Consider the following 26989-nt stretch of genomic DNA (forward strand, 5'->3'; position numbering starts at 1 on the left):
CTTCTAGAAGTTACAGGACAATACCATTTCCTAAATCAATCTAACCTGTAGCAGCATCTTGCATTTTCCTTGATGAACTCTTACCAAGTAAAAATGCTATCTAATAGTGTTTAGCTTGTAACACCTCATGAAATTAACTGAGTGGCTGCAAAACAAAATTATTAGAGGTTATTGTTTTCGCTATTATTGGGAGATCTCTTGTCATTCATTCATGCTGTATCTACCCCAAAATCTGCTGCAATCCCAAAGACTTGTTCCTGGTAAAATAACAGCAGTCTATAAAGCAAAAGTATGCATCACAGCAATAACATCCTTTCCAAAGGTACCACGTATCAGCTGTCAGACCAGCATCAGTCACCACACATCAGCATAACATAATGTCATACAACAACATACAACTATAAAATAGACAGTCCATGTTTAAGAACGCTTAAGAGAAACATAAGCTAGCAATCCTACTACCTGAAAGCAAAAACTGGTAATCGCTTTAAAGTAGGTATGTAAAGAATAACATATATATGAAGTTTCTAGAAAAGGAAACCACACTAGCAAATAATTGATGCAGGTGAGTGCGAGGCCACAAAAGGGCTGTCACCAGCAGCTGTATGCCAACAAACAAATCCCAGGAGACTCACGACCTTCTCTAAGTGAATGAAACAACTCTCAATGGATATCGTAGAGATGAAACCCCTCATACTGATGCTGCCTTGTTACAGACCAGGGAAAACAAACAAAAAAACCCTAGAAGTGGGTAACAGATTCAAGAAAACATTAGCACAAAGCGTGACATAACTCTTCACAGATTGTGTAGATCAAGATGAACCATTAAGGTTGTTAAGGATTCAAAACTGAACCAGTTCAAGCATTATTCCACATGGACTCTTTAGATGTGGGAACAATGTGCTGCAAGGAGGGGAAGAAAGTAACAGGTCTACGTGTACATTTACAAATGTTAGTGTTTAAACAATATCCTCATTCATTTTGAATTCTAGCACTTCTGGTTTCCACCTGAATCCACTGTCCAAATGCCATCTGTGGATTTAACTAAGTAAGTAGTAGCTACAGAAGAAAACTGTGCTCACAGATATGACTACCACTATTTCAGAAGAAAAGTGCCTCAGCACAAGCAGATAACTTTTCATGCGCAAGTCTCCTGAAACAAGGGTTTAAGAAATACATAACATTTTTTTCTTACAATATAAAAGGAAATCAATCACATTAGTAACAAGACTCTTCTAATGAAAGCATCTGATTAGGACTCAAGACAGAAAGATGAAAATCCCAGCTCTGTCAAACCCTTAGAACTCTCATAAAGCACTAAACTCTGTGTCTTAACACCTCCACCTGCAGACGGCAAGGTTTTTTTGGTTTTTAGTCATTCTTCTACCTTTGTCTTGCAATGTTTATATCTTTGAGGCCAATTGTTTCTTATTCTCTATTTGTACTGTAACCACAATGGAACCAATACTCCTATAGAAAAAACAGTAAAATACTCTGCTTTAAGTTACTGCTAGATTGCAAACAAAGTGGCAAATACTAAACTGGTTTAAAAAAGAAAGCAAGAAAAAAGAAAGCAAGAAAAAAGAAAGCAAGAAAAAAGAAAGCAAGAAAAAAGAAAGCAAGCGCACGAAAGCAACAGGCCAAACACTTACCTCATATATTTGTCCCTACAAGTCTCTAGAAACTTCTCTAGTTGTGTTGGAGTAATCCTATCCAACTGATACAAAACTCGTGGCTGAAAAGAGAGAACAGTTGGAAATGCGATAGCTTATGAAGATCTACAATAACTGCATAATTACCCCAATGAAACTAGTTACCTCAGTTGTGCCATTGTCATTAATGCCATACTTGTCCCTAGTCTTTTTTATCTTTTCAGAAACACCTTTGATGAATTTTTTAATTTCCTGAAATTAAATAAAACAACGGTCAGCAAAGACATGTTTTGGTACTGAAATCTTCAACAGTAAGTTACTTGCTCACAGATCCAAAAGAAATGCTTACAATAATAAATTAAGAATGCATAATATGAAGAGAGAGACATCAAAACTTAGACACACAGACTAGAATTTAGTAAACCAAATTCAATTCTGTGTAACCATAAAATAGTAGCATTACTTAAAGAATATGGTCTACTCTACCTAAAAGTATCCTTCCTGACCACACACTGAAAACTCAGAGATTTGACTTTGGTTGATCATTTTTTCCTAATCCCCACTCACTGACACTCTTCTGACTAYTCCACCTCAAAAATCTTATGAAAAAAAGAAAAAAAAAATCTCAAAAATACTTATTCTCTGAGCATATCGACCCAAATACATTCTCACTCATTCCTCAGTATTCAAAGTAAGTCAAAGTGGAAAGACTGTGTCAATAGAGGAAGTATTAAAGGACACCTGCTAGATAGGTTTCAGAGATTCAAAACATAGTTTATCTGCAAAAAAACCCAAAAAACAAACAAACAAAAAACCCCACACACACCTTAAAATTGGTAAGTACATGTCAGAGTTTCTACCTAGCATAGTACAAACAACAACCCTTTTATGCTGAGGGAAAGTCTTGTAAATAGTGCATTTAACATGTGCTAATACATAAACCAGCCACTCTTATCAGGTTTACCCAAAAATAGTTCTAACAGCCTTTACTGAAATGCAAACTGAAATAATACTTTCAGAAAAACATTCAACATTTCTATGAAACATCATTCAGGCATTACGCTTAGGAAACAGATATATACTCTAGAGATCATGAAATACGAGGCCTATGATTAATTCTTCTGTAAAACTGGATTCAATGCAAGTCATTACCACAACACAGGCTATCAAAAACAAAACAAAACAAAGAAAAGGCAAGAGCAAATAATTCCTGTCTACGTCAGCAATGATTTAAGAACATCTCTGTGGAAGAGTGAATAGTTTGATTTTTAGAGTGCATTTAAACCCTTACCACCCCATTAAGCCTGCTTGCCAACCAGAATGATGACTATAAAGTAACACCTCTTCTTCGCTTAGTACTGGACTCTATCCAACCACTGCAGGAGCTGGGCACTTAAAATTACCTGCAGAATTGAATAAATGCCTGAGTGACTGCCTTCTTTAAACTTCATTCATAAATCATTATCTAAACACTGTTCTATTACATCCTAAAAGAATCCTCAGATTCTCAAAATAATGACATTCTTACTGGTGTTCCAGATGTTTTCAGACAGCTCATTATTTTCCATGAAGACTAGAACAAAACCCTAATGAAAGAACTGATTACAGAAGTGTGCTACTGGAATGAACGCTTCACGTTGTTTCCCACTTGGATGACAATAGATTGCATTTATACATTTCTGTCCCTTTTGCCCTGCAGTAACTCACAGTAATTCACAGATTAAATATTTTGTCATTGGGAAGATTTTTTCACCCTTAGATATTTGGATATAATAAATAATTTTATTTATTTTCTAAGATAAGTGTTGAGTAATAATGTCAAATGAAGGATTAGTCTTTCTACTACTTGCAGAGAAAACAAAAAAGGAATATTGCATGGCTTGTAGAAGATCATTCAGAACATCTTAGTCAAGAGGAAAAAAACCACTAGAGATACTTAAAAGCAATTCCATCTGGAAAGATGCCTCTTTTGTGGGAGGGTCGGGGCAGAACTGAGATATGGCAGGACACTGAACATTAAGTTATTTTATATTATCACCTACTCACATATAATCAGGGGACAGGAATAATCTTAAYAATAATAATCAACCACAAATCAAAAGAAGTTGTCATACTGGCTACAGAATTAGTAATATGAAGAAAGTCTACAACAGGACAGGCTTAGGAAAAAAAAGAGCATAGGAGTGGAAATGACATTATAGTGAACTATTTATTGTAGAATTTTTTTCTTTGACAGTCCATGAGTTTATCCAAACTATGGATTAATTTATGTTACAAACTGTAGTTTGCTCTCTGCGGAGCCTGTCTGTCTCTATGGAGTTATCATCTTGAGAACACTGTCCTCCATGAGCACAGCTGTGTAGCTTCCAGAGCTAGCACAGGAAAACAGCTTCTTTCATGTCGTCCAGACCCATTAAGCCCTTCCATCTGAACCTGTTTAACAAAAAGGCACCAAACTGACTTGGCAAGCTCAGGCTCAACACGGACCTTCTCAGCTCCTACATGGCCAACACTAAGTCAAAAGAGCAGTCTATTCTGGTCCAGAGTAGAAAGCCTGGTCACTCAGGTGTTTGCAATGTATTTCCCAGCACTAAAGTTTGTGGGAGAATTTATGTATCTGAAGCACTAAGAATCTAGCTCACAGTTAAGAAGCCCACTGAAACCCAGAGTGGTACAGATGGTCCCAAATGATTCAGCAAGAATCATCAGTTCAAGCCCAGTCAGACTTAGTAGGCCAGCACTACATATGCCAGCACAGACTGGCTCTGTGCAGAGCCTTTTACATGTTTGCACTGCACTCCCCAGAACCCATATTCTATCTCTGAAATATCAGAAATGTTTTTTTTCTTCATTCTAAAGGTTTCCAAAGATCTTCCTAATTGCAGTAAGAAGAAAAAAAAAAATTCCCTTCAGCTATATTTTAATACATTCAAACATGCTTGTGCTAGAACACTAAGTCCTGCTAAGAGCTGTGTCAGGCAACAATCTGCTTATTTCATCAGTTGACTTCTCTCCAGTGAGGACAGAGYACAGGCAGAATGAATGTTAGTTTGCTTGAAAAAGGCTATTTAGACATACTGTTTAGACATACTCTGGACTAGAGTGGATAAGCCCATTACAGTAACCTCCTGGTAAAGTAACAACAGTAAGCAATATCTCTGTTCTGGAAGGAAAAAGTGGAGGAAGGGATAGGAAAACATAGGAAAAACATGTTAATATCCCTACAGGCTGAAAGGACAAGTTTTAGAAGGGAAAAGTCATGTATCAAAACAAGGCTTCCAGGAGCCAAATCCTGAAACTTAACTGCGGATATTAATTCATGTGTCATGGTTTTCACCATTAAAAATAGACTTGGGCAAATTGTTGTGATGAACATCTAGATTAGAATTTAACAAGCAGGTATGTATATATTCTAATCAGTTACTTTAGCACTATACAAACATCTTTAGCTAAAAAGCACTAACATTAATGCTCACACAGTGCACACACATGCTACAATTACCTCATTATATTTTTCATAACCTGTCTCAGTTAATGTCTTCAAGGATGAAAAGAAAAAAGAAAAGGAGAAAAGAAAATGAAACAATAGCTCAAACTTAAAAATCAGAAATATAACTATTACTGTTAAGATGATGTAGTTATATCTATGCCTCTGAAGTGAACAGTGCGTATTTAGAGTTTACTGATACAATTTAAAAAGGTGTACACCTCAAAAAGAACAGTTTTACCTCTATGCTTTGATATTATTGTATCGCATCTTTTCTCCAGCAAAGTCAAAATTTACAGTATATTTCTAGCATGGAAAAAATCCTGATTTTTCAACTCAGCTCTAGCAAGTGAATTGCTAATCGGTTTCATACACAGCTGCTTACTGGTTTTGTCACCTTCTGCTCTGAAGCACTGATCTATTAAACAAACCAACTCTTCAAAAGCAGGTTGCTGAATTCATAGTGTCRTCATCACTGCCAGAAATCAAAAGGGACATCAAGGTCCACAGGCAGGTTTATTCTACAGTTTTTAACCACTGTCTCCTAAATAAGCCTTAAGTGTGGCTGCTAACCTAAATAATCAACTTACTTAATGCTCCTCTAAACAAACTGACTTTCACAATTCAAACTGCAGGAAGGCAAAACACAGTCATGTGAACATTCACTCATCCTTAAAAGACTTTACTCCCCAGAAGATAAACCCTACCCAATAGGGTAGGTTAGTATCAAAGGAAAGCAAAGTAAATATCAAAAGAAAGCAAAGTAAATATATGCAAGTGTATATATGGCATTTTTAATAAAGGAAGAAAAGCAAATGACTAAAAACAGTTACTGAGAAGACAGATGATATCAAAACATAACAGGGCRGTATGAGACTCTATTCTAGTCATACACAGTCAATGAGGATTACTTGCCTTCAGACATCCCAGAGGATGTACATAATTATCGTACCATTTTGCAATGGACAGAAATTCCAGTAAGATATCTCAGATCTGACCAGAAGCACCTTCTGCTCAAAAATCACTAGATTTTTCTCCCATTTCAAAAGTTACTGTTGTGAATATGAAACAACTTCCACAGGAAGAATAATTCATATTATCATATTAAATTGCTAGTCCTACCTACACACAGAAAGTACCCAGAAATATCTAACTGAACAAACTAGTACTGCTGCTACTAATGTAGCAAATTCAGCCACTGCTCCTACAAATTGATAAAACCGATCTTTAAAAAAGCACTTTCAGTTTATTTAATCTCCCTGATTTATAACAGAAGGTTAATCACAGTGTAAAAAGGAAATGAGAAAATGACATTACCTGCAGAAAACTGTCTCGGCAGCAAAGAAATTCATTCTTCTTCATGATGGACTCAGATGTTAATACCAATTCATTTTTACTAAGGGCTGGTTCATTTTGGCACGGATATACGGCCTTAGGGGGAAAAAAATTACTCCATGTAAAACATACGCACAAACACTACACTGTAAGGATATAGAATATAGATACATATAACCGATTAACAACATTTTTTTTTAACTGAATAATGCCAGACTATTGTGAAGAGAAGGCCAACATATATTTCTACATACTTAAGTAAAGCTGAAGGTGTACAGACACACAGACACATTTCTAATTCTACCAATTTATTACATTCACAGAGAAATCCAAATGGTCATTTCAATAAAAAGCTTTTATCTTAGTCAAGGGAAAAAAAATTAAAAACAGAAATAAATAACACTTATTGAAATATAACAATATGTTCAGAGTTAGTCAACGGTATTTCACGCATCTGAGCTAAGAAGCAGTCCAACACAAAAAACATGGACGTCTTTGGATTTAATTAGGAATTACTTTGTGCAATGTGAGTCCAGTCTAGTACCCAACTAAACCAGCAGTAATTTAACTCCCAAGTTTGGTATTGAGCCCTAAAACCACATCTAGGCATTGAAGAAAACTGTATTTTTCACACCTCATACACAGTTTGGTTCTGGTTGCCCTGTTCTAAAACAGGAAAAATTGTACAGCTCTTAGCATACACAAGCAGAGAAACTCCGATTAGGACCTCCCAAAAAAGGCAATTTAAAAATAAATTATTTAATTTAAACAATTCTCCACAAAATTTGTTACTTCCTCCTAAATGCCCAATAGTCTTTTCACACTTCTAACAAAGATTTCAGTAATCCTTACTCTGATATTGTCTAGAACTCGCTTGAACTCCAGCGGTTCATCCTTCCCCTCCATCGCTGCAGGATCCAAGCCATCTCCCCCATAAATGAACTGAATAATGTCACCAGTAGAACTTCTGACAGTCAAATCGTATTGAGAACAAAGATCTTCAAGTGACTTTACCAACCGCCTCTGAGGTGGGGGAAAAAAGGAGGGAGAGGGGTGTAAGGAAGATAAATAGGTTCTTTTTAGAAATAGCTATTGAACGGGATTACAAAAATCTATAGCAACTCGACTTAGGAAATAAATCTGACATCATCATTAACAGACACAAAAAACTACTTAATTCATACACTATTTATAGGACTTTATTGTACACTCCCCTGAGCAAAAAAGCCAGCAATAATAAAATCCTAAAACAACTCCACATTTAAAAATTCCATAATATAGGATAGAATACTTAATGATAAGCTCTAAGAACCTATCACAGTCTGAAGGCTTAAAGAGGGGGGAAAAACCAAAAACAAAAAAAAMCCCCACACAAGCAAAAGTGTATTTTCAAAGTTCTTCTAACCATATTTGTTTCTCAAGACATATTACTTACCTGTACGGAAGCAAAATCAATCCACAATTATTTTCATTGACAAAAAAAACCCAAAACCCCCAACACATTGGAGATCACCTGCCAAAGCTTGTAGGCACCATTTTTGCATCAGCATTGATTAGCTACTGTCCCTTACATTGATGCATTACATCAGGAAACCCCCTACTATCATCTCCCCTTCTCCACCTCCCTAAAAAGGGAACATGCTATTAAGCATTAGTAATTAAAACCCTTTTTACTTCAAAGATGGACTCTGTTGTTCTATCAATGTAAAGTAGTTCACTAACGAATATAAATCAGTAATGTAATGTTTTCAATGAACTCTTGAGACTGACTATGGCAGCAAGAAGCTTTGGCAAAGGGATACTTGTTTTTACAGGAAATATAGCTAAAGAACTAACACGTTACAGAACATCTTTAACTCTAAATCCAACTCTGTACGGCTAGGGGCCTGCTACCTAAAGAGGACAGATACTGGAAGGGAGCTTTAGACAGATTTCTGCCATCCAGATAATCTTTTTTTAAATAGCTCAAAGCAAGGGTTTACAGATGCTTTGTTTTGTTTGTCAGTAAAAATATGAAAAAAAAAAAGTAGTCAAAACATCATACTTGAAAAAAGCTCTCACAACCCAAATCAGTGCTATGATGTATGGACCAAACTTCCATAATTCACATGGATTTTGAGAATACACAACTACCTAGCACGTAATCCTCAGCGAGTCCCTAAAACAAAGGCTTTTATCACCCATATTCAAGAGGAAACAGCTTAATACAAACGTATTACTGTGCCATTGCCTGAAGTCTGTTTCACAAACTGTGCTTGTCTATGGGAGAATACAGAAAATTCAGGTATTTCACAGTATACTCTCCATTACATTAAGAAACAACAACAACAAACCACAAGGACTTCACCTTTCTCATTCTAAAAAGCACATACCAAAACAAATATCCTCCTTTTGCAAAATTGGTAATACCCCCATTCCACTGACAGTTACCTGCATATATCCAGTTTCAGCAGTTTTTACAGCTGTATCAACCAGACCTTCTCGACCAGCCATTGTATGGAAGAAAAACTCAGTAGGAGTCAACCCAGAATAGAAGCTATTAGCAACAAAGCCTTTTGCTGCTGGAAGCTACATAGAAGAGTGGAAAAAAAAGATTAAAATATAGTGTACATTCTGTATGCATGTAACAGAAAAATATATATTTTAAGTGGCCTAAATTCTTTCAGAAAGTCAACTGATACATACACAATTAAACACAGAGCAACTGTCTCAGCTTGTATTTAGCTTTAAAGTTCATTGTTTATTTTAGCTCTGAATAAAGACTTCAAAACCCCTGTCTAGTTTTTTCCAAGTTATCTAATATAAGATTTTACTTCTCTACATTCAAGCCTTGCCATGCCATTCGTTGCAAACACTACACTAAATTCTAACATTTCAGTCTCCCTTAAAGTTGCAAGAAATGAAAGGATGATATGAACATTCATTTTGCAGTAGTACAGTGAAGGCATTAACAGTGCTGAAGAATAAGGAATCTAGAGAGAATATAACATAAAGTGGAGGTGTGTACGTAACTAATTGTTTTCAGTGGTTTGCTTTCACCACAGATAAAGAGTTCTGGCCAATGAACTTCATGCAGACGTCCCTTAAGTCAAGCAACCAAGTTGTCTATATGATCACATAGAACAATGTTACATCTCAGAAGACCATTTTGTGTTGTTATTTAACAGGCAGTGTTTTTTACACCTGTAACAAAGCCAGAGTTAAAAGTCATGACTTTCTCCTTCTCATATAACCCATGAAGTTTATTTCTCCCTTAACTTATTCAGGAAAGAAAGGATTTCATGTTACAGAATTCAGAAGTTGAAAATTGGACCTGCAGTGACACAGGCAAGTGCCACAGCTACCATTGACAGTTGACTAACACATTCTAATAAGATTGATGGCTAGTACCCAGAACCTTCTCTACTGATAATTAGATTTTAGATACCAGTTAAAAAAAAAAAAAAAAAAAAAAGAATAAAAGAATCACACAGAATTGTATTAACAAGCACATGGGATTCCTCATTGATCCATGTAGAACAGGATTCAAACACAGAATGTTCAAAGTAGCTCATGATATCTATCCTAGTGGAAAAAGAAACAACCCAAATTCTAGAATGGTTTATCTGGCATGTTACACCTGACTAAAGATTTCAACACCCAATCAACAGTTGTCCTGAAAAGTTTTAGTGCACTGAAAAAGAATGCAAAAGAGAAATTTTAACAAATTATTGCATCAAAAATGTATCAGATTTATTTTAAAATTACTAAATTAGAAAGGTCTAAATTGCAGAAACAGCAAAGTTGAGCTATAAAAATACAAGCTAATCAAACTTCCTATGGCAATTCACAACACCGCTCTTAACTACTGATTCACATTCAAAATGCTTTACATTCACTGAATGTGTTCCTTTTCCTTTGCCATGCCATGACAGGACACCACACCCTATCATGTGTTCCTCTTGAAATGGTTTTAATAATCTATTTTACTTCCTTTATAAAATACTGCAAGCATACAAATTTACCTTAGAATGTTTCTCAAAGTGAGGCAAGGATCTGTTCTCAAATCCATCAGGAACTCGTGACCCACTGATAGCCTGCTGACCTACACAAGCAATCATCTGGGATATGTTAATGAAGGAACCTGAAAAGAAAGAGAAAATAAAAACACTCACAAATGAGGAGTACCAGTGCTCCTCTAATGACTGAGCTGTTTTCACTTCTATGAAGATGTAGTATTTAGCTTTGAAGTTCTTCAAAAATGTCTTCAGAATTGCATCAGGTAACCAAGCTTTTCTGTTACTTGTCCTATTCATTTAAGCATTTACGCAGAGACTGACAACAACCAAGTTAGTCTACCATATAGCAAACAACGCTTTACATTTTTCCTTTGGGTCACAGACATTCATGCCACCAGTATTTGATTATACGACGCACATTATCTTGTTTTGTATCATGTATTGCCATTTATACAACCCATGTTCCTGACCTATATATTTTGCTTCACAATTGCTTCATCAAACATATTTTACAATATTTTCTTTATGAAGGGTTCAGCTTCTACCAATACTCCTACAACAAACTAAGTCCCAGAGAATCAAGTCACATTAAGTGTTCCCCCTCCCCCAAAATATTCCCCTAATTTATTCTTCTTCTTAGATCTCAGTATTTCTTCAGAAATACAAGAACCTCATCCTGAGGCTTTCCAAAATTTATTAGAGACAGATAAAGAAAGGCAGAGCAGTTAAATGATTTCTTCAAATTCATAAAGAAAACAAAAGAAAGCTTGGATAAGAATTTTGAGTAGAAAACAAGTATCTACTACACAGATGGTCCATTAGAAGCAAAGCAGTGAAAATGACTGAAACATATCCCCAATTCTTAAGGTATCATTTCTGGGTGATTTTCTGTGTGATACAGGTTTCTGGGGCAGGAGGTACAGCTGAAATCTTTTTACTGATTAATTAAATCAAGACTTAAGAACATCTAAAGTACCAGAAGGATGCTTTTCATCTTGTACCAAAAGTCTAAACATTCCAAAAATACAACATCAACCTGATTTCAATTAACCATAGCCAATGTGTATTTATTGAGAAGAGTCACTCCAAACATACATGACACAAATTTAATACATGCATCTCTGACTGCCTGTATAAAACAGGCTATAAAGGGGAGCCCAAGCAATTCTGACAACAGGGATGGAGTCAGCAATGTAATTCCAAAGCTTAGCGAGTCCTACCTTTAGAACCACAGAGAGCCATGATAAGGGGACTGTTGCTCTTGTCCAATTCCCTGAGACAGGCACTGCCAGCGTGATCTCTGATAACAGAGAGTTCTTTAAGGATTAAGGCCTAGAATCCAAGAATTCAGAGATACAGCATTAGTTAAAAAACACCATACACAAACAGTACCTTATCACTTGCTACCAATACCTTCAACAGTCAATACAGAATTAAAAACAGAATAAAAAGAAAGAAACCTAGATGTTTGCTTTGGGTAAAACAAGATATAACTTTTAACTCAAACTGCAGTTTGCTGCATAAAAATTCTTTGCCAGAAGACAGGGGTAGCTGAGGCATGATAGCTTCTTTTGGCAGCATCACTAGCTTAAGCTAGTTAGACTAACCATTGAACTAAGTTGTAAGTCTCACTGTACTACATGAAAAGACCATCACAAAAAGTAATTTTGGACAGAGTATGCAGTGCTAACGTCTCCAATTGTTAAGAGCTTAACAACTGTATCAAAAAACATTCTAGGACATACACCGAGAAGAGGAAGAGGGGAGAAAGACTGCAAGACTCTTCTTTCAGCCAGAGAGTGCCAGTTTAAACTGACAACTGTGGCAATAGTTAACCATAGGGTGGAGGTTATTTTACTTAAAAAAAGTAACACAACGCATCTCCTAGATATTGAATATCCAAGAGGGCAAATATATAAAACCATTAAAGACAGTGAAAAGAGCATTCTTCAGTTTACTCCATTAAGTCCCTCTCTCTAAGCTTTGGGGCAACAGTCATTGCTCTTTGTCAAAATTCCTACAGAAAAAAGAAAAAAAGTGAGCGGAACTGAAGTCCACTCAAGTTTTGCCCCAATAAGGCACAAGAAAATATTTGCATAAAGACAGAGTTGTAACTAAATGAATATTTTGCTTCTTGGATTGGATTCATTGGTGTTACTATTGGTTATTAACTTAGTAAATATCGGCAAATGTAACATTAACTCCATTCTGATTAGCTGTGTAATTTTACTATCTTACATGCTATCCCAATACTTCCAGCAGAGTGCGAGGATCACAGTCATTCAGTATTTAACTACCATTTTTAACGTTCTTGAAGAGCATAAAATCAAGAAGAGCTACGAGAGCAGCCCCAAGTGGCCTTAATCCATTCATACATGCATATAAGCGTTAAGTCTAGACAGACTCAAACGATTAAAGTTGAGTACATAAGGATCCTATTCACTCAAATTTTTAAGCTTCAGCAGACAGCTTTGAGCTTCACAAACTTAACAGGAAGTCATTCATGAAGTCTCTACTATAAACATATATTGATTTAACTTAAAACTTTTACCTCTAGTGTCTCTTCTGCTGTACAGCCAGGCTGCTGCTGCAGCTTGCCAGTGTTCAGAGCTTCAATATACTCATCACATTTCTTATATCCAGCATTCAGGAGTTCATACTTAGCTTTTAGTAGGCCCTGCCCAGGGGTAACATCACCAATTCCAATCGAAAAGCCACGGTTAGCTATAGTAAAATAACAAGAAGATGATTCTGCTAGCTCAGTTTCATACAGAGAAAATACAAATAAAAACAGGAAATGTTATCATCAGGACCTTTAATATTTCCTCCCATTATGATGCAATGACACGCTTCCAGTGCACACACATCAGTTATTTCAGTGTTTCTATCAGCTTTGCAATTAACTTATTTTTTTTTTAAACAGATTACACTGTATCTTAGGCAAAATCTTGCTTGATTGTTCTGTATTTCAGCCTTAAGACACTGTTTTACAAAGAAACATGCTTCCCCCATTACTTACAAAGATAGACAGGAGCAAGCCTGGCTAGTCGTGACATGGCATCTGCAGCTTCTACCTGACCCCAGTCTCTCAGCAAGATGTAGAAGATATTGTTCTTGGATCCTGATCCTAAGGTTCCTTTGTCCATACTGCCACTCATTAACTCACTATTTTGAATTGTGACATCTAGAAACCGAAAAGCAGAAAGAATCGATCATTTTTTAAAACAGTACTTCAACTCTAGCAGTAACTTATGAAGCAGGTTTTTAAATAAAAGCTTTGTTCATGAAAATAACAAAACCCAAAGGCATATATTTACCATATCTGTAGAAGTGCAGGAATGAGTATTTAGGGAACACAGTCTACAAACTGATCTTACCCACTTACATTAACATTTCTCTATTTCCCCCCCTCCTTAGAATGGCAACTTTATCCAATTTAAGACTTCTGAGAAACACCGAGAATAATCCTTTATGTTAATAATCTAAAAGCAAATAACACCCAAAAAACAAATTTCACTTCACTGACCAAAACAAAGATACCAATCAATCAGTTGTATCCTTCCAGAAATAAAGTCCATAATCATGCTTAATGAACTGAAGATCTTGGATTTTTTTTTTAAAGTAGAGCAACAAAACTTCAGATGGGAGGCTGCAATTTTCTTATTCAAAGATTCTGATATTCAGTGCTACTCTGCATCACCTTATGGGAAACAGCTTTAATTTAAAAGGCATACTGGACTCAGATGCCTCTTAAATTAGAAGAAGCATACCATAAAGACCTCCACCTCAGCTGTAGGCCTGTAGCCTGTATATGCTGCATCCCTTAGACAACTTTCTTTTGCTTCATCAGGAACCTCTATTTCAGGCATTGAATCTTCCTTACAAGTTTTAGCCTTTAAGCAATTAAAAAAGCTTCTTCTATACACAAACTTCAGACAGATTTTTTATGAAAGCAGTACATGTTCATTATGCATCTCTCAAAGAACTGGCATATATATATGTGTGTGTGTGTGTGTGTATATGGATCCAATTTAAATCATTTTCTGCAGAATGCTCTAGATGTTTGCACACTGTACCCTATGCTCAGTATATTCAATATGAATTTAGGTAATCATCCTGTTGAACCACAAGCAGTAGTGACTGCCACTTATCACTTACTATATACAATGAAAATATAATACTAGGATTTAATGAGACTTCAGAGAATTTGCACAATTTTCTGAATGGAATTAGCGTTGCTTTAGAAATGAAGTTTTTTCAGAGAACTGAACAGAACCATCAGTGAAATCCAAAGGTTTTCTCCATCATCTGCTACTGTTAACCTCATAAAATGGAAATGCTGCCCATATATATTAAAATACAAAGCCTGCGAAAGAAGGAATATGGTTTTATGTTCACACAAGAGCATCATGCTTGCTTTGCTGCCTTCACTCCTGCACTCCATCCAGGACGAAAAAACTGTGCCATCACGTTTACAACCAAGCTCACAACCACCAAGCGGTTCTGCCTTCTAAGGAAATCTCTCAGAATCTGGTACAGAGTAGATTTGAGTCCCTGTCAACAAATCTTTTCTCACATCATCGTTATATGCCTGAACAGGCAAATAATGCCTGTACTGCAATGTAAATCAACTTTTCCTCCCTAGGTTCCTTAACTCACACTTCTGAGCAGCAAAGAGTCAGACTAATCCTGCTTGCTCAAGTTTTTTTCCAGCTGTTACCCCATGAATTAAATTATCAACCAGCAAAGCCTCGCTCATCTCCTACAGCCCTTTCAACCTCTGCTTCTTTGCTACCACTCTGACTTCCCTAACTGAAAGGATATAGTTGGTTTGACCTCTTAGAGATTCCCATCTTTCCTTCATATCTTCACTTCTTTCACTGTCTGACTTCTAATCCTGGCATCACCACCTCCACTTGAGATATTAAATTTTCCCATTTGCCCTCTGCACAGCCCCTTTAAGCTTCTTGGCTTTCCTTAGCTTTGCCTTTCTTACCTTCAAATACTACATTAGCATCACTACTAGCCTAGCATCATGTAAAAGAAATTTTATTACAAGAAACCATACATGTCTTTTCTTTGATGTTCAGTATGACTCCAACCTTTTGGAAAAAATGCACAATTTTAGTTTTCATTTCAAGAATACTTATGTAAAACACTGCTTCAACAGAGAGCTCAGTAGCAACAAACTCAAAGCAATCTCTACAACTTCTTTGAAGAGTTCTAAAACAAAGCTTCAGAAGTGTCACTCACAAGAATCATTGAAACACAGGTCTTCTCCTTTGCCACAATACTGTTTGCCCTTGGTTCGCAGATTGGCTTTTACAGGACAGTCATCACTAGGCTTGAGAATAAGGCTGAAAACCTGTTTTCCTGTCCAGAGTGTTACAGGCTTAAGAGAACAAAAGGACAAAAATTAGGGTTGGAGGTTATGATACAACTACAGTAAAATAGCAGGCAGATTTTAATTGTAAAATTTTGTTTTCTATACCGAACCTTGGTATACTGAACTATATTTATAGAAGTGCACAACAGCTTTCCTTTGAATTGGAGAGCTATTACGCACTTCTATGAATATAAAAGCACCAACTCCTGAATGATTATCCTTTACATAAGAGTATGTGCGTGCATTTAGAGAAACATCCTCTAGTACTCCCTCTGTCATACTTCTCTTTCTGATGAAAGAGAAAAGAAAAAAGAAAAAGAAAAGAAAAAAATGATGATGCTACTGTCATTTCATTTCCCAAACGGGATGCCATGTTTATATTTCCTTCACTATATAGTGCCTTCTGATTAAATTTTTATGAGATTAAACATTCATATAATTACATATTTCACTCTACTGTAGTTAAACATAAGTAACTGTCACACATAGTGATAAAATTATTTATTTGATTTGACAGAAGTAGTCAGAAAAACACTGCTCTTAGCTATAAACTATGGTTTACATATATTTATAAAATTCACCTTAGCTACTGCCCGTAAATGCTTTGACCTTGCTTGAAGTTAGTATTATTCTTTGACGTTCCAGTTTTACTTTACTAACAGTTAGGGAAATTTCCAGGAAAATCTTACACTTACAACAATTTTAAAATCAAGTAAAAGGTATAAACAAGTACATGCTGGCCCTTCATGAGTATTCAGCAAGTTACAAAATGTACCAGTTCTCTCTCCAAACAATAATGTTTGCCTCAAATGGAAAATTAATCAAATAAAGCCACCCTTAAAGGTATATGAATAAAGGCTTAGCAGACACTAATTTCATTTAATAAATGATAACTATAGCACTCTTCAAAGTTTGTGACCAACACACAAATACTTTGCCCTTCACAATAAATTCTTTCATGCACATGATGTAACAAAAATCAGATAGCACTCACCATCTTTAACCTTTAACACATTTCCAGATTAACAGTTAAGTCATTATTTCTCAGGTGTGACATCTCTTAACATTGGAATACTGAAACCTAGAAGCATCTAGCATTCCAACACATTGCTTCAGGGCACCCATGGAATAACGTGGTTTCTCCACTTAGCCTCGTATTAGTCTGCACAGCTGGTAATACTGAGGTTTCTAACAACGATACATCTTCTACTGATCATCAACAACAAGGTAGTCTGTCTGACAGTAGCAGGATAGTAGAAAAACTCTGCTTTAACCCTGAGGGAATATGCACTAGTTGGTGATAGCTGATGGATTATAGTATCTGGACTGCACCATGCAAGGCCAACTTTGTTCAGCCTCAGGCACCGAACTCCTCCTGCGTAGCTTTGACCCCGAATTCTGATTCTTGCACTTTATGCCTTACAGTATCTGATACAGTGCAAATGTCAGAGAAAACAAGTACTGTCACTGAAATTCTCTTTGTTGAAAACATCACCATGGGTCAAAAAACACAAAACAGAGAAAGTCTTGGTAAGATTAGAAAAAGAAAAATACTTTGACACACCTTCAGGATTGCTGGGGGTGGAAGGCGAACTTTAATCTTTTCATCCTTGCCGACTAGGATAGAAGCAATAATTTGACAGGCTTTGGCTCGATCAAAAAACGTATCTTTCAGTGTAAGAAGATAAGCACCTAGATTGTAAAAAAATGATTAATCTGACAGATTAAAATGAGTTTAAATTTAAAAGCTATTGCATATTTGGTATTAATGATTTTATTCTGATATAGTTATCTACTTAGTGTGCAAAGTGACAAAAGATTAGACAGCTTCAGTTGTAAATCCTTTCCAGATTTTTTTTTTAATTCTCTCAGTAATTATGAAACAACAACAAAAGAAACAACTGTTAAATCACACAGCTCTAAAATAAGCTTATGTACACACCTGTAAGGAAGTCCTGAATAGCAGCAATTAGGGGTTCTCCATTTCTTGGTGTTACCAAGTTTGCTTTAGTCTACGTCACATAAAAACCAAAAAGATTACACGTCTGAAAAGACTGATATTGCATTTGTTACCCAACAGCGCCCTAAAGGAACAAACAATGTACTGGAAAAATCCTCAGATTGTTGCTACTGACTCCACTCCCACACCACAGATCAAAGGCAGCAACCATCAGATCCCTCTTTATCTACCATCCTTTCTCTCTCTGTTCCATCATACAAGCCTACTGTCTCCTGTCTTCTCTGATAAATATTGCTCCAGTACTACCACACTATTGCTGCCTCACTTCCAATTGGTCTGACAGCCTGAAATTGCTGGGATGTCAGACTGGAAGGCAAAATATGAACCTGGTAACGGAGCCATCCTACTTTGGCAGTGCTCACTATTGCTAACGATAGTCAGGCAGAAACATACTAAAGACATGCACTTACTTAAAAACACTGCATTTGCCAGGGATGCTAAATATGTGTCGAATGGACTACCGATGTATTTAAAGAGCCTTAATTTATTCCAAATTGCCTTTTGCATACTTTTTAGGCAGCTTCACAGGTTAGTATCCTTATCAGGGTAGCTAAGTGATGATTTCAAATTTTACATGCGACATAAAAGGTAGAGGGCATAGCTCATTAGCCACTAGCAAAATCCCAACAGCAACATGATCTACATACCCCCATTAGAACAAGCGCTTCTGCTTTTGCTTCTTCTGTCTGAGGAAGGTGAAGGTTCATCTCATCTCCATCAAAATCTGCATTGTATGGTGTACAGACACACTCATTAAACCTGAATGTCCTATGAGGTTTTACTCTAGCCTGCAAAAGAAGAAAAAGTAATGCAGTACACAATCAAGCCTGCTAAAAGATGAAAAGTCATACCTGAGTGTCTCCATGGAGACTTTAGTCTATCTGTCCTTTTATTACAGACCTAAGTCAAAATTTCTAATTAAATGATTTAACTGAACCAGGAACTAACAGAAACTGGACTCAGGTTACATTACATAAATGTAATTACTAACCTCCATTATGAAGAGCTTATACAAAGCACAGAGCACAGCATGCTTTGTAGGGATCACACCTACTCTGCAAAATGAAATGCTTATGGAAGAACAGAAAGCAAGATCAATTACGGCTATTAACAGAACTGTCCAGATAGCATACTGCCCAGTTACACTTCAATTTCCATGCAAAACCACAAATGCACTGTATTTATGATCATCCCCATGCGATGTTTCAGAAGAAGCTGTTTATTTTTGTATGTGTAAGAGAGAAATATCAGCAAAGGCAAAGCACCTAAGATTCAGGTGATGCACTACCTCTATGCTAGACTGTGTATGCACTTACGATGTGAGCCATGATGCTCAGCTTGTGTAGAGAGGGCTGTCGGTTGAAGAGTACTATATCACCATCTATAAGATGCCTCTCCACGATATCACCAAACTTCAGCTCCTGGGCCATCTTTTCTCGGTTCCCATATTTCAAAAATCTTATAGTAGCACATGGCAATAGAGACACAAGAAATAAAGTCAGAAAGACATACACACAACTGAAAAGAAACTGTGTTTATAATGTAAGTTCTTCCATTAAATGTTGGAGTATTTGTATTGCAATGACTAGAAGATAAAACTGGTGTGGAAAGCGTTGCATCATTAAACATCAGCCCTGTTACAGTTTCAAATAATTAATGAATTTGCAATATTAATTAACAAAAGTACTGTTATCACTACAAGTCAGAAAAAAGCCTATCTGTAAAAACACAAAAATTTGTAACCATATCAGAAAATAGGCGGTTTTGCTAATATACAATCACTTCTTACTATCCATAAACTGACTGCAGATTGGCCCTTCCATGACAGTGGCCAGGACAAAGCGCTCCACACTGCCTGCTTCCGTCCATCATTAAACTGCAAAGCTCCAGAGCTCACAGTACAGGAGGCAGCAGTGTTGAGCCAACCCACTTCACCACAATCGCTAACGAGCACACACAAATAAACCAAAACAATGAACTAGAGCCATTCAAGTATCTCTGCACCATGCCTCTCAGTATTTCCCAAAATACAGATCTCATCCAAGTTTCTACATTATCCATAGTGTTTTAGCCTCTATTATACCAAATAAAAGATATTCAGTCATAAAACAATCTAATTGCAGTTCACTATCATTAGTATGCACACTTAAGTTGAAATCCCACAGACTATCTGTTCAGGTTTATTGTACAAGCTCTTTTTAGATAATGACAAATTTTTATTACTGCCATTTATGAAAGATATTAAAAAATAAAAAATAATTTTAATTCCTAGAGATATGTAACTGTTTTCACAGAGCAGTAAGAACAAGCTGATGAAGAGAAATGAATCATTACAGATCAGCACAGTACCTTTTCATCTGAGTGTGCCTTTGCTGAATGAAGTTGGCTCCAGGATGAACATCAGGACCATTTCGGACAAGTTTTCTCATAAAATTAATATTTGCTTTGTTCACCTGTTGCATAAAGACTTCAATCAGGAACAAGTGAAACACACTTCAAGACCTCTTGCTTTCTCTGGTGTTTTGTGTTTTCAAATTTTAGGCTTAACTAACAATCCCCCCCCTCATAGCCTCCAGCTGCTGAAAGAAACAGGCAGGACAGAATAGAGGAGGAAACTATAGGTCAATCTTAGAGCAGAACCTCAGAGGGAAATTAAATGAAAAATCTGGGAAGTTAATTCAGAAATAAAAAACCCTAAACCACTCCTTAGACAGATACACCAATGAACATATGAAGCTATACACAAGTTTAAAAAATATCAAGCAAAACTAATATTCTCTCTTGACATCTCCTTCCACACACAATGGGCCTCCACAATACTTGCATTTATCTGATACTACAAATTTCACTTACTAGCAGCAACGGAACTGGCAAAGTGTTACTGAATGGCATGTTGACCATAAAACTACTACATTTACTCCTTTTTGCCTTCCTTTTCCATTCAGGTTATAAAGAAGGACAACACTGATACCTCGTTAAAAAAAACACATAGAAAAGGTTTTGGTTCTAGGCTGCTTACCTTTTCAGGAAAGGTTAGTATTTTAGCAACATGAATAGGCACTGCTACTTCATCTATTCGTAAGTTAGGATCAGGTGAAATGACTGTTCTGCCAGAGAAATCCACTCGCTTTCCAGACAGATTGCCTCTAAACCGACCTAACAAAACAAGCAAGTTAAAATTGTTTTACAAAAAGGCATTTTCAAAATGTTATCTGTAAAAAAGCTTTCGCATTAAGGCAGCACATTAGAACAACTTTTAAGGTACATCACAGGAGCACAACAAAATAACAAAAGGGATGCTTTGAAATGGCAAATATTTCTGGCTTAATTAAAACAAATTTCCAGACAAACCTTGCTTTCCCTTCAGTCTCTGAACAAAACCTCTAGTCCATTTTTTAGGTGCCATATTGAGAGGAATCCCAGAGAGCTCACTGTTAATGTACAGAGCACACTGCAGTTGAAGGAAGTCCCAGTCTTCCATAATCATCTGTGTTTTGGCTCCTGATATCCTATGCTAAACAAAATAAGTCAGCCAGTTCAGAAAATAAACATAGCAACACTTATGAAACTAGCAAAGAATTTCTCTGATAATGAGTACAACTGTTTGTTCTTGTGAAAACAGTGTTAAAGAAAACTTCATACCCATTTTATCAATAATAAAGGCAAAAAGACAGGCCCTGTCTTAAAAACAGATAGTGGAACAAAGGAAGGGCAAAAATTCAGAAAGAAATGGGAAGGCCTACAAGGAATAAGAAAAAGCCCAACAATAAGTAAATGGGTAACTTCTGAACATTATAGAATGTTTTCCTGTATCTTATCATTTAAAAAGTTTAATTGCCATGGGGGAAAAAAGACAACAGTTCACGGACCAGAACTAAAAGAAAAAAACCTTCTCCCAAGGCACCAATGCATCTTCAGCAGGTCCTATTACTATACAAAGATAATGTAAACAACCAGTTAGCCATCCCCATTTGCAGCAAGTTTCCCTATTTGTTTCAATAAAAGGCTGAATGACATAGCAGTTCAGTATAGACTGCTTTTTAGATGGCGAGCCCTGAGACAAGTAAAACCAGTTACTATATTCAATTCTAAGCAAATCTTTTCAAAGGCAGCAATCTCTGACAGCTTGAAGGGTGATTCACCTTTTTTATTACATCATTGAGGAAAATGATCTCCGTCAGTTTCATTGTCAAGTCATCTTCATTGGTGCCAGACTTCAAGTCACTCACAACAGAGGGTCTGATGCACAGTGGGGGCACCAAGAGTCGTGTGAGGATCAGATCTGAAGGTTTACCTGCTTCTGGGTTCATCAGAAGCAGAGGGATATCTTCTGCCTGGATTCTTTTGAAGAGGTTCAATACTATTAATGGATTCAAGTTTTCCTACAAAATTCATTGGGGAATGGGGAGAACAAATCATCAGGAAACAACTTTCAATCCTTCCCTCATTTACTGATTGCTCACATAAAAGTATTTAAAAAAGACAGAGAACTACCATTAATGCAAACAAAACTATGTTTTAGTTTGTTTATTCTGAACCAACGTTTTTAGTGTCTCAGATACTGACTTATGTCTGCTTTCCTTCTGTTTTTCCTTCTTCATTATCAGTTTTACTTCTCACCATGTTACTCTCCTTTTTTAAAGTTACTGAGAACATTTCATAGTCACTTCCCAAAGCAACGCAATAAACTTGTTACAACAAACTTGCAGTATAAATATTCATTTTATTAGTAGAAAATCATACGAATTTACAACACTTCTTCTAAAATTTATTTTTAAAACTTCATTTCTCTCTTTTCAGTACAGCTTCTGCTGCAGTGTAAGAAACACTTAGATATTCATTACTTTTTCTGCCCAATTATCTACACTAAGATCTGCCTGGCTTGCAAAGAGCAGAAGAAAACAGAATTCCACACAATGCCAAACTGAAGGAAACAAAAAAGCTATCTAATTAAGTCATCTCTCTCCTCAATACTAAATACTTTTGAAGAACAAAAAAAATAGTGTACTGTAATCATCCCAGACTTAAAGTAAATCTACAAGTACGTGCAAATTTTCTATGGGCCTACATTTCTTCTCTCTTTTCTAGCTTATGGAAATTTCACACATCAAGATTCATTTCTGCACAGCAATGAATATCCCTAGTGCTACAGCATGAACGTCCCCTCTCTTTACAGACAAAAAGCTATGTATCAGAATATACTAACACACTAAGTTTCTCATTTTTGCAAGGTTAATGTTATTCCAATGGATATAAACATTCTTCAACTGTCTTTCTGGTATGTTAGAATCTTAGACCACCACAAGGCTTAAGCAGCTACATTAAATACCATTAAGAAGTATTATTTCATACACAAAGACTAGCAAGAAATTTAAGTGATAATAAAATTTACCTGAGCTCTTCCCAGTAAGGATTCTACTTCTTTATTATGTTCTATGGCAGTTTCAAAGGACTGGAGGAAAGTGGATACTATTGGATCTACCACTTTCTTATTAGTCTTGTATTTTTCATGTATTATTTTCAATAAACCACACTTCTTCACGGTTCCTGTGAGCAAATAAATGCTTTTCAAAAATAAAACTTATAAAAAAAGTCAGCTACTTTTCCAAAATTATATATTTTATACCTTCTGTGAACACAATAATCAAATAAAGTTCATCAGCTTTATTAACCAGTTTCCTAAATTCATAAAACAAGAAGAGGACAATCAGAGCAGTCTTCCTTGTATTGCTGGCTTATTGTGCCTTGATCATGATGTGGCTTCAGAAGATGAAAGAGGATACTCTTTCTCAGCCTGTACTTTCATTCAGCTCTCCTTCAATCACAGCAGAGATCTCTTTTTTTTTTTAAATGTAAAAGTTCCCACACTAAAAACAGGACTGAGATGTGTCATTTATATATAATCCAATTAGTTTCTAAAGTCATTTTGGAAGTGAATCATAGGAAAAATCTGACAAGTATTTTCATTTCATGCAGGTATCAGTATTGGTAAAACTTCCTCAGACTAGTACAAATGCTTTCCAAATTCAATTTTTTTTTCCTGAAGTATACTGACCTACCACTCAATTTTCTAAATTGCTATTGTAGATGCCCCTTATACATATACACGGCACTCAAAACAAAGAAGCTTCCTTCCTATTTGTTCAGACCTTTGATCATCAGAACAATATTAACAGAACTCTCATGAGATCAAACAGCAAAATTTTACTGCAAGTTATGAATTATCCATTCACTATAAATCTGTAATACTGCATCAAGTCCTTTAACAGCAGTGTTACTTCATCAGCATGCATGAGGAAAAAATGTATTTTGAAAAACAAATATGAAATCTTACTGCATAAGATACTCTGCCCTGAAGAACAAATTCCAGTGTAACTCAACATCATCAAAACTCTAATACATCTAAGCTACACCTGCAGAACATACCCTTCCAGAGGATGACAAGGGCTTCTAAACTTACAAAGGGTAATTTAATACAATTATGGAAAGTGAAGTTCAGTCAAAATTACAAGGCCTACAAATGCTTCTAAAGTATTTATCATTGACAGTAGCTTCCAGTGTTTTTAAAACCATGTTAAACAGGCTTTTTGCCATTATTCAAGTATCAAATATTGGTTATGGCCACAAAGAGATACCACATCAGAAAAAACAAGCTACTAGGACAGTATCTATATACACATACATAAGATGTGAACAATCTTGGAATTAAAATTGCAATTACCTGTTTCTTAATACCCATTAGCTGTGGAATGGACAAAAATATTCAAGGTTTTGATGCCTATCACAGATGCCAAGGTAAAAACCAGCACCGTACACAACTACCACTAACTGCTAATGCCAACACTCACCGTTAAAGGCACCACAATAAGGACAAGTGTTTTTCTTTCGGCACTTTTCAGACACTTTTTTTTTTAGCCCTCTCTTCTGCAGATATGTAAGGCCAGGTCGTTTTAGGTAATCCAAAAACTGTTTCTTCTCTTCCAGAGATAGCATGATACGGCAACAGGTTTTGCAAATCATCTTAAACGTAAAGACATGTAAACACAGTTTAACAGAAACAGGCAGAGTTGTTTCCTTATGCTTATCCAAGTTCTGCAGGATCTTAAAAATCCATACAAGGCAAACAGGGCTTTGATTTACTGGAATGTCCTAAACGGCAAGTACAATTCATACGTTTGATTAAAACTATTACAGAAAGATAATGGATTAAGTTAATCAGTCTAAGATCACACACAGTAAGACTGATGCTAACATAATTAAGACTGATATTTAAATAAATGCATTTTACAATACACAAGATGCATAAAGAACTGATAAAATTCACAATACTACCTTGTTTTGGTATTCGAAACTACTGTATTTCAAAAATCATCTTTTCTGAACATTTCCTTTGTGCAGACTACATACCAATGACCAAGCACAAATACATTTACCTGTAAGATGCCTATCACGGCTTTGAAGTATCCAACATGGAAACACGGCAGTTCTAAGTCAATGTACCCATAATGTCCTAAACAATCAGCTAGATTTTTTCCACAGGTTTCACAGGGACGGTCTTTTTCACTGGTTCCCTTCAGGGAAGAAAAAAAGAAAAAAAAAACACAAAGAAAGGTTTTAGCTGTAATCAACTAACTGAATAAATGGAAGACACCACAACAGCTCTAAAGCTAGTCTGCAATCTTGATAGCAGACCCAGAGTGCTTTTTTCCCTCCCCCTTTATCAGAAGCATGCCAGTAGCATTACACTCAGCCCAAGCGTTAGGAAAAAAGATGTTTTGCACAGGCAGTCCCCACTGATATCAGTGATATTAACTCGTCCACCTGTTACAACTGATTTACAGCCCAGTAAGGCATTCTGAAGAATGCTTCCCTGAACCTTCCCAAAACCAGGAAGAAAGGAGATGTCAAATCTCAAGTTTCAGAACAACTTGGGAGGCCAATGCAACCGACAATCTCTCCAACTTAAGTAGAGACAAATTCGCGCATTTTTTTAATGAATAGGAAATTTCATTCTTCATCTCACATCATTTTTAAATATTTCAAGTAAATCCACAGAAAGATTAAAAAAAGAACAAAAAAAGAAAAGGAGTTCTCACCATGCGATGGTCGAGTACTCCATACTGCAGGGGAGAGTGATGGTTGTCCTGACTGTACAAGTTTTTGCTAACCACCTGAATATGCGCTTGCTGACGCATCTCTTCTGGAGATTTCATCCCAAAGCAGATGTGGCTTCTGGGATGCGAGAGGTCACAGGTACATACGCGTAAACATACACAGATATTTATGAACACATGCACACAGATACGTATTCAGAAAACAACGCACGAAAGGGTAAGCAGATTCAAAACCCGGCCGAARTCGTTTCTTTCTGCTTAACTCCAAAAGCCAGAGCTGTTTCACAGCGAGCTGGCGGCTCGCGGCTGCGGGGCTTCGGTCCGGCTGCGGGGCAGCGCCGCAGCCGCCCGCAGGGGGCCGCGCTCGGCTCCCCGGCCGCGCCCCGGAGAGGCAACTTCTCCCCCGCACCGGCTGCGCCGCGGGGCGCCAGCCTCACCCGCCCCGCGGCGCCGGGCGCGGCGCGGCCCGCTCCACTCACATCTTCTTGGCCACATCCGTCTCCCTGAACTGCTCCTTCACCATGATGGCGGCGGCAGCAGCCGTTACGCGGCCAGCGGAGCTGCACGCGGCGGCGCAGAGCCCAACAACCGCGCAAGCGCGGGACAGCGCCCCTGCCGCGGCATCTTCGCCCCGCCCCCCCGCCCCCCGCGCCCGCCCGGCAGAGAGCCGCGGGCCCCCTCCCTCCCTCTGCCCCCTCTTTGTGCTACGCCGGTGCCGGCCAGTCCACACGGCCAGTGGGCCCGGCAGCATCCTCTCTCCCTCCTTCTTCTCATCAGGCACCGGCCGAGCCACCCCCGGTCTCTCCCATTCGGCTCCGGCTCCTGGCCGGACACCTCTGCGCGCGGCTCCGCCCCTCCGGCGCGAAGGACCCTGCGCYGGCTTATGATTGGCGGCGCGGCGGCGGCCCTTCCTTTTCTCGCTCGCTGGCAGGGAGGTCGCCGCCGCCATGGTGAGTCCGTGCGGGCCGGCGCGGCCCGCCGCCATCCGCCCCGCGCC

At 37.3% G+C, this 26989-nt stretch overlaps 2 protein-coding genes across 8 annotated transcripts in view; one reads left to right on the plus strand and one right to left on the minus strand.

Moving 5' to 3' along the window:
• Positions 1–26588, minus strand: part of POLR3A (RNA polymerase III subunit A) — a 38446-nt gene extending 11858 nt beyond the window's left edge. For all 4 annotated transcript variants that reach the window (XM_026056004.1, XM_026056005.1, XM_026056006.1 and 1 more), the window contains exons 1-23: positions 26472–26588; positions 25975–26110; positions 25312–25449; positions 24727–24898; positions 23271–23425; positions 22021–22260; positions 21230–21392; positions 20898–21034; positions 20228–20331; positions 19195–19336; positions 18526–18666; positions 17801–17870; positions 17423–17550; positions 15726–15864; positions 13492–13656; positions 13024–13196; positions 11693–11804; positions 10479–10597; positions 8905–9042; positions 7327–7497; positions 6457–6570; positions 1818–1904; positions 1653–1735 (exon numbers count right to left, since the gene is read on the minus strand). In XM_026056004.1, coding sequence (XP_025911789.1) covers positions 1653–1735; positions 1818–1904; positions 6457–6570; positions 7327–7497; positions 8905–9042; positions 10479–10597; positions 11693–11804; positions 13024–13196; positions 13492–13656; positions 15726–15864; positions 17423–17550; positions 17801–17870; positions 18526–18666; positions 19195–19336; positions 20228–20331; positions 20898–21034; positions 21230–21392; positions 22021–22260; positions 23271–23425; positions 24727–24898; positions 25312–25449; positions 25975–26110; positions 26472–26515 — 3071 coding nt within the window. In that variant the 5' untranslated portion in view covers positions 26516–26588. The remainder of the gene's footprint in view (positions 1–1652; positions 1736–1817; positions 1905–6456; positions 6571–7326; positions 7498–8904; positions 9043–10478; positions 10598–11692; positions 11805–13023; positions 13197–13491; positions 13657–15725; positions 15865–17422; positions 17551–17800; positions 17871–18525; positions 18667–19194; positions 19337–20227; positions 20332–20897; positions 21035–21229; positions 21393–22020; positions 22261–23270; positions 23426–24726; positions 24899–25311; positions 25450–25974; positions 26111–26471) is intronic.
• Positions 26589–26882: 294 nt separating this feature from the next.
• The window catches only part of RPS24 (ribosomal protein S24), a 5891-nt gene continuing 5784 nt past the window's right edge, over positions 26883–26989 (plus strand). For 3 of the 4 annotated variants that reach the window (XM_026056031.1, XM_026056030.1, XM_026056032.1), the window contains exon 1: positions 26898–26942. In XM_026056031.1, the coding sequence (XP_025911816.1) occupies positions 26940–26942 (3 nt within the window). In that variant the 5' untranslated portion in view covers positions 26898–26939. Of the gene's footprint in view, positions 26943–26989 lie in introns of all 4 variants that reach the window. The other variant, XM_026056033.1, reaches the window with a different exon arrangement.

This window comes from Apteryx rowi, unplaced genomic scaffold (assembly GCF_003343035.1).
Source record: "Apteryx rowi isolate R43461 unplaced genomic scaffold, aptRow1 scaffold_129, whole genome shotgun sequence".
In the NCBI taxonomy this organism is placed as follows: Eukaryota; Metazoa; Chordata; class Aves; order Apterygiformes; family Apterygidae; genus Apteryx; species Apteryx rowi.